Source organism: Myotis nattereri (genome assembly GCF_964212035.1).
Source record: "Myotis nattereri genome assembly, chromosome: 3".
In the NCBI taxonomy this organism is placed as follows: Eukaryota; Metazoa; Chordata; class Mammalia; order Chiroptera; family Vespertilionidae; genus Myotis; species Myotis nattereri.
The window spans coordinates 144,878,132-144,891,439 of NC_138077.1; the positions used below are offsets into that span (position 1 = coordinate 144,878,132).

Sequence of the window (13,308 nt, forward strand, 5' to 3'; positions counted from 1 at the left end):
CCGACCCCCTGGCCCGGGGATGGGGAAGAAGAGGAACCATATCAGTGATCACAGATTCGTGGCCTGGAATGTACTTTGTGTGATGGTTGTTTGAGCGATAGCCATAAATAATAGGGTTTTGTTTGTTTAATAATATAGAAAGTGAAAAATAAAGTAAGTTCTGAATCAACGTCCAGAATTTTCCTTGGGCTTTTATTACAACCTGACCTGGCCAGTCATTTACCCAAGACAATATGACAGGAAAGGAGTGGGTGGGGGTGAGGGGAAGGGCATCATGGCATGAGTTATTTTTTTAATAAAGCAGATTTCTCAGCATTATCAAAGAAATAATCCTTAGTCTAACTTTTTCTCCTTTTTTTTAAAGTTTAAATTTGATTGTAGAAAATACAGGGAGCAAAAAAGGAAGAAAATTACCCCCTCACCCCATAATTCTCCCCCCTGGAGATAACCACTGTGAACAGTTTGATATAAATCCTCCCAGACTTTTCTAAATCAAGGATGACATCATACCACATATACTTGTTGGAAGCCCACTTTCTCCACTTAATGACATACCCTGGGAATTTTCTCCAACTATTAAATATTCTCGTATACCAGTGGTCGGCAAACTCATTAGTCAGCAGAGCCAAATAGCAACAGTACAACGATTGAAATTTCTTTTGAGAGCCAAATTTTTTAAACTTAAACTATATAGGTAGGTACACTGTTATTAACTTAATTAGGGTACTCCTAAGGCTTAGGAAGAGCCACACTCAAGGGGCAAAAGAGCCGCATGTGGCTCGCGAGCCACAGTTTGCCGACCATGGTCCTATACCATTCTGCATTGTGTGTATTTTCATTGTACACACGCACCATTATTTATTGGGCATGCTGACCAACATCCTTTAAGATAACTGCTATGTTCACAACTATAATTATTTTCTCAGACTCAATTCCAAGAAATGGAAATTTGGGGCGTGACAAAAAATATTTTTAAGGCAAAGAGGCAACTTTGAAGTAACCATGGTAACATACTGTTCTAAGCTAACTGATCAAATGTTGGAATGGCCTGGAAAAATTATCAAAGTTTATAAAATCTGTGACTGTCACGGCCGTGCTTCTCCCTATCTCGATCATAAAATTTGTTTCCACTTGCCATGAGTGTAAATTTTCAGCTCTAAATCATTCCAGATTGCATAACTGGACACTGTAATAATAATAATGATAGTTATAGCTAACACTCTACTCCTTTACATTTTTACTGCCGCTCTATAGTCACATGATCCCTGCTTTTCAGAGCACATAACCGAGCCACAGAGAGATTAGGTAACTTGTCCAGGGTCACACAGCGGAGCCAGAATGCAAACCGGGGCCGACTGCCTACCGGAATGCTCATGCCGCACCACAGGATACATTCTCCTTTTTCTATAAACATCTGCATTCTCATAGTTAACCATTTTTTATCAAATACTGTGTTCCATTGTACAAGTGCTTTGCATGCAGATGTATATTCCTCCCAACTTTGTTCCACGCCCTCCATCTGGCCGGCGTCATGTCCGAGCCCAGCCCTGCCCGCCCATTTCACAGATCCTTTGCTCCAGCCCCATCATTTCCTCCTCCAAGCACCCTTGCCCCTTTCTAGCCCCACCCTGTGCTCACGCTGAGCCCCACCTGGAGCACTGCCTTTGCATCCATCCAAATTTGCGCTAGCCTCCAGGCCAGCGGGGCTCCTGCCTCCTCCGTAAAACCTCTCCCGGCCAAGCCCCCTTCCTCAGCAGCCACGTCATTTACCTTTGGCACCAACTCGACTGGGAACTGATCACGCGCCACCTTGTGACAGCGACCCCCCTGTCCCCTCCCAGGCCCTCATCTCCCGGTTTACTTTGTCCCTCACTTTACGACATCGGACATACCATACCCTTTGCTTATTCATCCTCACTAAAAAGAAGCTCTCCGCTCAGAACAGAAGCTCCGTGCAGTGGGGACTCCAGTCTGCTTCCTTCCCTGCGGTAAACCCGGTGCCTGCAGCAGTACTGGGCACGGACTGGGTGGCCAGCGTGAGTGACTGGGTCTTCTAAGAATTGGACATTTGAAAAGTCAAGAGCCAACGGAGGGAGTAGAGACAGCATGGCATTGCCTTCTGTTGGCCCAAAGAAGGGGGGAGAAATACAGCTTCTAAAAGGAACGTAAGCTTGCCCTGCTTTCCTGCTCCTCACTCACGGTTTTGTTGCGCCCACCCCCCCCCCCCAAAGGTGTCAGAAAACCTCGTGCAGCGAGATGGCGACTTCCTGGTTCGAGACTCTCTGTCCAGCCCCGGAAACTTTGTTCTGACCTGCCAGTGGAAGAACCTCGCCCATCACTTCAAGATCCAGCGGACAGTCCTTCGGCTCAGCGAGGCCTACAGCCGCGTGCAGTACCAGTTTGAGAGGGACAGCTTCGACTCCATCCCCGGCCTGGTGCGCAGCTACGTGGGCAACCGCCAGCCCATCTCCCAGCAGAGCGGAGCCATCATCTTCCAGCCCATCAACAGGACGGTGCCCCTGCGGTGCCTGGAGGAGCGCTATGGCGGCTCCCCTGGCCTAGCCCGGGAGGGCAGCCTCGTGGAGGGAAGGCCAGACGTGGCCAAGAGGCTGAGCCTCACCACGGGCAGCGTCCAGGCCCGCGAGCCGAGCTTGTCCAGAGGAAACCTGCTCAGGTGGGTCAGGGCCTCCGGGGGGTGTCGGGAATCGCGGAGGGGCCCTCAGGCCGTGTCCGGGCTGAGTTAGGCAGACAAGGAGCTCACCCTCCTTGGAAAGATAGTCATCAGATGGACCAGGAGCAAATGTCATAAACAGTAATTTCCTGAACTCAAAAATTCAGAAGTAAAATACAGGATTCTAGTAACACAAAGTCCAGCTGTGCTACTAGGAAGCTCTAGTAGATGTCAGTCAGCATCTGGCTGTGCCCACCCCCACCCCCACCCCTGCCTGGACGCAAATGCTGGTCCACCTCTTACCTGGTGAGCCCTGGGCAGGCTGCTTGCCGGCTCTGGGCCTCACTTTCTTCACCTGGGAAGATGGGGCTTGTGAGGGTTAAATGGGTTTCAGTATGCAGAGTGCTTATAACAGCACATAATGAGTGCTTGGTAAGCGTTAATCATAATGATTATTATTTCTGGAGGGAAGTAGAATGTAAGACTGAGGGCAGTTGCAGGAAGGGAGGGAGAACTTTTTTAAAAAATTCTCACCCAACATATTTTTTATTGGTTTTAGAGAGAGAGAAAAGGAGAGAGAGAGGAGAGAAACATCAATCGGTTGCCTCCGATACACACCCTGACTGGGATCAAACCCGCAACCTAAGTATGTGCCCTGACCGGGAATTGAACCCGCAACTGTTTTGATGATGCTCCAACCAACTGAGCCACCCAGCCAGGGCAGGGAGGAGGAACTTTTATCTAAGGTTTTTAGAAATTCTCCTTTCCATAGTAATAAGACTAGACTTGAGATCCCTTAAAATGTTCAGGGGCTGGGTATTCTTTTCTTTTGTCTTCTGGGAATTCTTCAGCTGATGAGCAGGGAGTTAATGCCATGACAGGGCCAGAGGGTAGTTGTCAACACACAGAAGCCCCGCTGAGTCTGGCTCTGGGAGGAGGGCCCCTGGTCTACCTTTAGAGACCGGGATTTAAAATATATATATATATTTTTTAAGATAAGAAATGGAGGTAAGATTGGGAGAGTCTCTACATGAATGAGACAGGCCTAGCAGAGCACCTCCTCTGATCGCCCTTGGAAAGCAGAGCTCCGAAGCTTTGTCACCTCTGGGCACAGGCAGCGGGCGCAAAAGTGTCTAACCATGGGGGTGGGGTAGGCTCAACGTCAGTAATGACCAGCGTCCTGCCCACCTCCCCACCCCCAGCGCTCCTGCGCGTCCGTCCCTGACTCTGGCCGCTGGTTGGCTGGCGGGCCGCCACCTGGGCAAAGGTGTGTGCCCAGCCAGGTTGCATTCCAGCTTGGTGTCTGGCCAGCGGAGTCTGACTGTCCCGGTGATCTCTGCTTAAGTATCACTTTTCAGAAGCCATTGCCTTTTGGAATTTGCCCTCTGCCCTGCCTTATCTCTGAGGGGTTGCTGGAATTTCTCTGTTGCTGGGAATTTAGGGTGGGTTTTTTTTTTTTTTAATTTGGTGTTTTTTTCTTTGGTGCTTGAAAAGGTAGGAAAAGCGTTGCGACTTCTGTAACATAAGCTTGTAGGAGGGCCGAGGAAAGGTCATTACAACTTGTACAGTGCTTTCTCTTCTAGCAAAAAGGAGGTTCTGTTCCTTGGTGCTGGAGACATTCCCACCTGAATTGGCAAAGGCCTGGAGAGTGCTAGCTAACCGGGTGGTAGTTCTAGCCCACCTCTCCCCTGTGGGCCTGCGCTCTGCGCCTCCCAGCTGCCACCCCAGCCCGAGCCCGAGGGAGGTGGCTGTGGGTGTGACGGCCCCCAGGCGGGCCTGTGGAGTATTTGGGGGACCTGAGGTTTACACTGAAATGGAAACGGTGACCCTGTTAATGTCATGGGGGAACGGCACGTAATTAAACAAGTCGTTGCTCCTAGTAAGAATGTTAGGCTCTGTAAAAAGTGCACATTTCAGTGTATCAGGTTTTCCTGAGAATATCCTGAAACTTTTACCCTGCTCTGATCAACTGATTGGAAAGGCCCAGGGGAGGCCTCCTGGACTGGCTGGTGGGCGGTGGGGCTGGGGGATGGAGCCCACGGCACAGTCAGGTCATAATCGCCCCATCAGCAGTGCTCTCACCCGCAGACATTCCTGGCCCGTTGGGGTATGCGGAGGCACTCTCGTTCTGAGCAGTCATTCCGCGGTGTTGCATAAAGGCTCTGTGACTTAATGATAGGTTTCTGCCGGGCTTGTCTTTTGCTCCAGAAATAAAGAGAAGAGCGGCAGCCAGCCTGCCTGCCTGGATCACATGCAGGACAGAAGAGCCTTATCCCTCAAAGCCCACCAGTCGGAGAGCTACCTGCCGATTGGTAGGTCACTGGGAATGTTGGGGGGCGGGGGGGAGGGCGCGCGACAGTGTTCCCCTGATTCCCTTCAGGCTGTTTTTCTGCTCCATCTGGTCACCTCCTTTGGGAAAGACCTAGGGCTCTGCCTGCAGAGGTTTGTAGGACTATGTCCGGATGCGAGTCCGAGCTGGGTGCTCTATGTACTACCTTTTGAGCCTCATAACAAGGTTGTCCCTTTTCGAGGCTGAGGAAACTGAGGCACGGAGGTTAAGTGACTTGTCCAGAGGCACCTATCGGGTAAGCGGATATGCCAGCATCTGAACTCAGGTCTCTGACTCCAAGCCCATGCGCGAACATGGGTCTCCATGACCAGTGTGCCTCTGTGGTCCACTCCCAGGACAGAGGGGGTGGGCTGGTCCTGAGGCTGGTGGTGGAGCAGCTGTCCAGCAGCCCCTCTTCCTCTCCGTTCTCCTTTCGCAGCCAGAAGAGTGCGAAGGTGTGGGATGTGGGGAACCCAAGTAAGCAGTCATATATGTGGCCATGGGATTGTTTTTCATTCTTTTTATACCTGACCTTCCTTGGGACCACTCGGTGATTTTCCTAATGCTCCTTAAACCACCTCGGTGTGGGTCGTTGCACCATCTTTCTCCCCCTTCCCAGGGGGTCTCTAGCTCTCCCTCAGAGCAGGCTGGGCCCGCCCTGGCGCTGAGAGTGATCAGAGCCCTGTGTGCTCTATGGCTGAAGACTTGTGTTTTTAGGGCACGATTAACTGACTCATTGCCAGAGTCCACGTATTTTTCTGCTCCGCCTGTCCTAACTTTCTGTGACAGCCCAGCTGTCGGCAGTCCCTGGGATTTAAATTCCCCCAGAAGTGTGGGGCCGGGCCAACTTTGCCCTCAGAATGCCCTAGACCCGTGGTCGGCAAACTGCGGCTCGCGAGCCACATGCGGCTCTTTGGCCCCTTGACTGTGGCTCTTCCACAAAATATCACGTGTGGGCGCGCATGTACAGTGCGACTGAAACTCCGTGGCCCATGTGCAGAAGTTGGTATTTTGTGGAAGAGCCACACTCAAGGGGCCAAAGAGCCGCATGTGGCTCGCGAGCCGCAGTTTGCTGAGCCAGTTTGCCGACCACTGCCCTAGACTTCTCTAGACTGGACATGGGTGGTCACACTGAGTTGAGGATGAAAATTCATGGCCAAGGGCATGAATTGAGAGCAGGGCGCCGTCACTCTAGTTTTGTTTGTTGTGTGTTCTCCCCACAGCTGAGCCTTTTCTGACCCTGTCTTACCCTCCACAGGCTGTAAGATGCCCCCTCAATCCTCGGGTGTGGACACAAGCCCCTGCCCAAACTCCCCGGTTTTCAGGACGGGCAGCGAGCCCACCCTGAGCCCGGCAGTGGCTCGGAGGGTCTCCTCGGACGCCAGGGCAGGGGAGGCGCTGAGGGGCTCAGACAGCCAGCTGTGCCCCAAGCCACCCCCCAAGCCCTGCAAGGCGCCCCTCCTCAAGGCTCCCCCGTCTCCATCCACCTGGCTCCACTCCGAGGCCAACTACTGTGAACTGAACCCATCCTCGGCCACGGGCTGTGACCGGGGAGCGAGGCCGCCCTTCTGTGCCCAGGACAGCTACGTGGAGCTGCTGAAGGCCAAGCAGAGTGGGGCGCCGGGTCCCCGGAACTCTGGCACCAACTACCTGATTCTTGATGACAATGACAGGGCCGGGCCTCAGGCGCCCCCGGCGGCAGCGGCGCAGATGGGCCAGGGGCAGGACGCCGCGGCCGAGTTTGTGATGCCCCTCCTGGAGACGGCCTCCTCCTTCAGGCCCAACGACTTCCTGTCGAAGCTCCTTCCGCCTGAGAACAAGCCCCTGGAGACAGCGATGCTGAAGCGAGCAAAGGAGCTGTTCACCAGCAACGACCCCAAGGTCATCGCCCGGCACATGCTGAGCGAGGACTGCAAGGTAGGGGCCTGGTGGGTGGGGTTTGTTCTGACTCTCACACATTTGGAAGCGGGCATCTGTCTGCGCCTCCCTCCACCTTACCCTTCAAGTCAGGGGAACCTTTTTTTTTTTCTGCCAAGGAAAAATGTTATAAATACTTGGATATTTATAGCATCATTCGAGGGCCATACAAAATTATCAACTTAAAAATTAGCCTGCTCTGTTTGATCAAATATTTAATTAACTCACCCCGAATGCCTTGGCAGCGCTAGACCAAATGATTTCTCAGGCTTTATACGGCCTGCAGACCGGACGTTCGCACCCCCCACCCCCACCCCCTCGCAACGTTTAAGTGCTTTGTTCGTAGGAAAAGTCTGAAGATCACACCAGCGTGGGGATTTATTTTAGGGGTGGGAGCCACCAGCCAGGATAACCTTTGCCCAGGCAGGAAGCTTATAAAATTCACCTGGGACAGAGGGATGGCAGGCTGCTGCCCAGGGCCTGCCTCCTTCCCCAACCCCTGCTGGTGTCTGGAGCTGCTACAGCATCCTCCCAGCTGGGGCTGATTTCAAAATTCCCCCCGGCCTCAAGTCTGCCAGAACTGGTAAAGCCAAGTCCGAAGGAAAGTGGCTGGAGATGAAAGTGTAATTTCTGAAGTAGCAGAGCTTGGTTATTTTTTACATTTATATTTATATTTATATTTATATTTATATTTATATTTATATTTATATACACATATACACACATACACATACATACATACACACACATTATATATTTATTGTTACTAAATGGTCTTTAGGCCAATAAACATTTTAAAGTTACCTTGATTTTTTAAAATAAGTAATACTTGCTCAATTTAAAAAAATAATAAAAATGCAGATGAAGAGAAAAGGTGAAAATCACACAAAATCCAGTTTCCTGGGGATCGCCCTGGCTAACGTTTACTCTGCAAGCAGAGACATGGAAATAATGGCGTGCAGGTCTGGTCGCTCACCACAAAAATGGCACCGTCTGGACATACGGTTCCAAACCCTGAGTCTCCCACCAGCAACACACTGTGCCTGTCCTCCCATGTGACTACATAAGTATATGTGTACGTCGCCATCCTTTCTCAGTGGGAGCATGTCTTTTCGTCCTGGGTGTCTTTTGTTCCGAGGTGGCCCAGGGCAGGCTCATCCTTCAGAGAGAGATTTCTAGAAAGCAGGCGTCTCCGGCCGGGCTGGCCCAGGCTGCTCCGCAGCAGAAGGGACAGGTCCTTGCATCTGAGCAACAAACAGACAAGGCCTCTCTGAGAGTTACAGCTCTTTCTCGTTTGTAGCTCCGTGAAGTCAATTAGCTTCAAAGGTCAGGGCCTATGTAGGAACTGGCTTTTCCAAAATAAATTTCCTTTTATTAAGGCCATAAATCATGGCAGGAAGTAGTCTCTGAACACCCCTCCCCCAGGGAACTCCTAAACGATTGAGGCCTCCCTGCCTGGCTGTGCTGGGGCAGCAAACACCTTCCTGAAAACAGGGCTGAGGGACCACTCAGTGGACCTCCTGGCCAGGCCTGGGAGGGGCGTGTGTGGCGTGCGTGCGTCGGGCCCTGAGAGGACAGCCAGGAGGGGACTGCTCGGGAAGAACGGGGCTGCTGACGTGGTTGGCTGAGTGTCCCTGGGCAGTGCTCACTAATGGTCGGATAATCACCAGGTCACAGCCTCACTTTAAAGCGAGCTAAACCTGTTTGGACAGTGAGAGGATTGAGAGTTCCTGCTCCAGTACGTCACTCGCACTGAGCCTGGCATGAACCAGTCCAGGTTCTCCGGAAAGCAGGCTCCTCGCAGAAACAGGTCTGGATTCACGTAACTGCCTAGTTCCCGGGAGGAAATGAATCCTCTTCCTTGTGGCCTCAAGCAGGGCTCGGTGGTGATGTGGGAGGCGAGATGCTGAGCATTGATGCAGGGGGGTCTAGAACCTTCTCCCACTTTGGCGGCCATGAAACTAGACCTTGTGTCTGTTTGCAACAGAAGGAACATGCAGCCACCCTATTCTTGTTCCATTTCTCTTTTGCATTTTGTGCTGTGAGGCCCCGTTCCCCGGTCTGCCTTCAGTCATCCCTGGAAGACAGAGCCCCCCTGGCCAAGACGGGAACAGGAGCCTGCCTGCCTCTCCCCAAGGGCGAGGCTGTTTAGTCTTCCTTCCTCCCTCCTGAGTCCACGCCATTTCCTTATCCTCTTCCTGGAACCACTGACCAGGGCTTTGCCAACAAAGCAGGCACAATCAGTGACTCTGAGGGAAATAAACAGGGGCTGTTACTACTCACCCCAAATGCAGCGGCAGCCAGACAGGGCCACCCCAAAGTTCAGGACGTGATGGGCAGCACCTGAGTCCTGAGAGCTGGTTCCCACCAGTGCACAGAGCCCCAGGCTGACACCCAGAAAGACACCTCCAGGCTGCCTGCCCAGCAATGTTGCACCCCACTCCCAGGGTTGAGGTGGGCATCCACTGAGACACACACCCCCCCACCCGCAGATGAGCACTGGCCACCCTGACCTCACCCGGAACCATTCTCCCACCCCCTTGTCTTCGCAGTGGCGAGAAGTGAGGGACAGTAGTTAAGAGCGTGGCCTCTGGGGATGAGCTGCCTGAAGTAATCCTGCCTCTTTCCCTCTCCTGATCTTTCTCTCCCCACCGATAAAAGGAGGAGAATAAAACCAACTACCCTCCATACCATGCCTGGCCAGGATGAGGCCAAGAAAGTGTTCAGCGGTGTTACATATTCAGAGTGATAGATGCCTCCCGTGGGCCGGGCCAGGTCATGGTGGGAGAGGGGGTGCGACAGTGAGACAGGAATTCAGACCACAACGCAGGTGGGAAGTGCTCTGCAGGGGAAGGCACGGGAGCTGTGGGGCCTCTGAGGCAGGGCCCTGAGCATGGGGCAGCTAGGGGGTCAGGCGGATGTCTGAGATGAGTTTTGAAGGCTGAATAGGAGTTGGTCGGATAAAGAATGCAAAGAGCATCTTCCAGGCGGCAGATGACACACACGTGCAGAAACTCGGACGTCGGGAACCGTGGTGGGAGGGGCCGGCTTATGAAGGCTCGCTCTGTGTGGGCAGTGAAGGTGGTGGGGGACGTCCTGGTAGGTCTTCCATGTTTTGAAGTCTCTACTTTGGGGCTGACACCAGGCTCCTGTCTTCAAAGCACTTTGCAGTTAAGTGAGGGAGACAGGCCTGCGAGGACACAGTGCCCGTCAGTCCTCTGCTGCCGGCAGCAGGGATGGTGAGCTGAGCCAGTGCTCTCACTGCAGCTCAGATGGTCCCTTGACAGCTGGGAGGAGGGCTGGGCATGCCCCGCCGGGCTCCCTGGGTCCCTGCAGCAGCCCCGGCAGCAGGCGCATGAGGAACAGGCAACGTTCAGAGAACCAGGGTGGCTCAGGTCTGAAGAGCAGAGGGAGGCTGGGACACCCCATCATGGGGCTCTGAGGTCGCCCAGCCAGGTCCAGCTCATAGTAAATGCTCGAGACTCTTTGTCCCTCTGTGTCTGTGTCTGCATGGCCCCGGTGTCTCCCGGGGCACCTGATCCAGGCCCTGCACTGTGAGCGCAGGACCCCTGTCCCATAGCTCAGCCACAGGGCAAGCGGGTAGAGGCATTTTCTGGTAAAAACCCGGGAAGGTGACCAGGGATTTGAACGTTTACACTGAAGGAAAACAGACCAGAGTCTTCTCTGTCAGAGCAGGGATCGCTCCAGATGCTGGTGCTTCCAGAACAAAAATGAATCCATGACAAGCCCTGAACCTTGCTCCACACAGTGTGTGGATTGGAGGACGCTCCACAGATGTGCTGGGTTTGGAGCCTCCGTCAGGGCAGCTGTCTAAATAAGCAAGCAGAGTGTGTGTGACCGCAGGTGGCTGGCGTGCACATCTGGGCTGCCTTGCCATGGTCAAGGTGTAAATCTCTTTCCGGAGACTGAGCCAGAATTCTTCCCCCTTCTTCGTGGCCGACGATTCACAGCCTGTATTTTCAAACAGTTCTTTGGGGTTTTGAGCTCATTAGAGCCTTTGCAAAGTCTTTGAGAAAGATGAGCTCAGCGGTTGTGTTAGAGAAGGGGAAACTGAGGCTCAGGGAGCATGGTATGAACCCTGCATCCTATTCTGGGCCCCACTGCTGGGTAGCTGGTTCCCACAGGCTCGTTCCCCAGGGCTGACAGCGGATCCTTGCTCAACCACAGATGTTAAGGGTCAGGGTTAATAATAACAGCTAAACTTCCAGACGTGTTTTGGAGCCTATTATGAAGGCATCTGGACTGTTCATGTGCCCAGGATCGTTGCACTGGGGGACAGCTCTACAGAGCGAGGGAGGAGTTGCCTGCGCTGGCCATGTGTCGGGCGCGGTGAGGCCGTTGTTTCGGGTTGCGCTGTTAGTGCATCAGGGTGCTGCTCACCACCATTCCCCTTGTAGAGGCACGGGCTCCACTGCAACATTTTGAGGTCACATGTAATAACTGTGAGAGGCCGGCGAATCCCTGGTTCTGATGAACGTGATTACACACTGGGATTGAGATGGGGTTTGCTGGCTGGACAAACAAACAAAGATTTTCTTTAGGGAAAAGCCCTCTGGGGGAGACCGCGAGTTTCAAATCTCTGTACGCTTTTCTAATGGTTTCCAGACGTATGATGCACTTACGGAGCCCAGAGGGGCGTCATTAGGGGTAATAGCAGCCAGCCTGCCCCTAAGTGAGAACATGAACGGCCAGGCACACAGCAGAGGGCCGACAGGACACAACTCCGCTTTCCCACGCAGGGGATCCGCCGCAGCCCGCGGTGCTGTCCGCAGCGGGACGCAGCCTGCGTTACACAAAAGCTGGAGGAACGCTCTGTGCTCTGGCAGGCCAGCAACACCAAATTTGCAGGTTCTGCAGACGAATTTCGGTTCTTTCCTCCCAGGTTTTACATTCCAGTATGTGTTTTAAAAATCCTCCAGCTATCACATTTAACACTGTCTTTTCAAAGGCTGTAGCTCAAATAGAACCACAGCAAGTTAAGCGCATCCACCCCGTCCAGCGCAGTGTATTTCCTTCCACACACTAACTCCGTGTGCGCAGCAAGCCCACCTCCTGATCCCGTGTATTTCCACTGTGTTCTCGACAGGTCGCTCGGATTCTTGAAGTCTCGGAGGAGATGAGGAGGAACATGGGCGTGAGCTCAGGGCTGGAACTCATCACCTTGCCGTACGGCCACCAGCTGCGTCTGGACATCATCGAAAGGTGAGCAGCGCTGTCCCTGCATTCCTGGCCCTCTGCCGTCCTCCTGTCTCTCTCTCCAGCGCAGAGAGAGGCCCAGCACTGCGCCCAGAGCCGCTTCCCTCGGGGGGGTGTGGCCGGGCCAACTTTGCCCAGAAGCTCAGCCAGAGAATTCCTGGAGACACACAAAGAGACGGCACAGAGGAAGTCAGGGAACAAAGAACACGTTCCCGCCTGTTCCAGATGGCTTTCGGAATTAAGTGGGCGTTGGTGGGAAAGGCTGGGAAGAACAGAGTCTGAACATTTTCTTTGACGGGTGGACAGATGGGGGGATCAGAGGTCAGAGGGTGAGGGCACGCGGACCCTCTCCCCTCCGGCCTCTGAAGAATCACTGTCTTCTTCTCGGGAAGAGCCAGGGCCCTGGCTGTCCCTGTAAACCCACACACATGGACGTCGGATGTTTAGAAATTAGACAGAAATAGCAAGGCTAATAGCAAGAAAAGAAGCACTAGGCTTGATTATCTTATTAGCGTAGAAGTTGGCCTTTCTGACACACAAACAAAACAACAGTTGATTTGGGCAAGACTGTCTTGTTAAGTTTTCTGTTTTTCCAACCCACTTCCCATTGCCATGGCACATGTGTGGGTTGCAATGGTCAGCCAGGCCCTGAGTCCATCAGCCCCAGCCCAGGGCTTTTCTGTGATGGCTGACCTGTTCTTGTCTCAGCATGGCAGCCACATGTGGAGGGACAAAACGTTTTATTCCACTGTTTACTGTTTTAAGTGTAAGTAGCCACACGTGGCCAGTGGGCAGTGTGGTCTGAGGATGTCAGCCCTAGAAGGTAAGCACCGCCTTAGGTGGCCGGGGCGTCCACACCGCTGCCTCCAAGGGCGCCTGCTACAAAGCAGATAAGATGGCTCAATGCTGCCGTTGTTTTGGCTTCACCGCCACAGACACATCCGATAGAAGACACCAGAATCCGAATGGGAGACTTCCGGGAGGCAGGAGACCAGAAATGCTGACTTTGTTCAGGCATCCTTGTTGTCGAATGCCTTTGGGCAATTGTAGGTCTGACTTCTGAATTTTTTTACTTTTCTGATCAGATTTTTCTAGATTCTAGCCTTTCTCTCCTGGTGTCCTCTTCCCTCCCCAAGTCCAGGGCCTGGCGTCTCAGGTCCACCAACTTCTCCTC

The 13,308-nt window shown here is 53.0% G+C and overlaps 1 protein-coding gene across 2 annotated transcripts in view; it reads left to right on the forward strand.

The window, feature by feature from the left end:
* The window catches only part of BCAR3 (BCAR3 adaptor protein, NSP family member), a gene marked incomplete at its 5' end in the record, with an annotated part of 105,804 nt that overhangs the window by 77,674 nt on the left and 14,822 nt on the right, over positions 1 to 13,308 (forward strand). For both annotated transcript variants that reach the window (XM_081087743.1, XM_081087744.1), the window contains 4 exons: positions 2,232 to 2,674; positions 4,880 to 4,983; positions 6,259 to 6,917; positions 12,025 to 12,140. In XM_081087743.1, the coding sequence (XP_080943869.1) occupies positions 2,232 to 2,674; positions 4,880 to 4,983; positions 6,259 to 6,917; positions 12,025 to 12,140 (1,322 nt within the window). The remainder of the gene's footprint in view (positions 1 to 2,231; positions 2,675 to 4,879; positions 4,984 to 6,258; positions 6,918 to 12,024; positions 12,141 to 13,308) is intronic.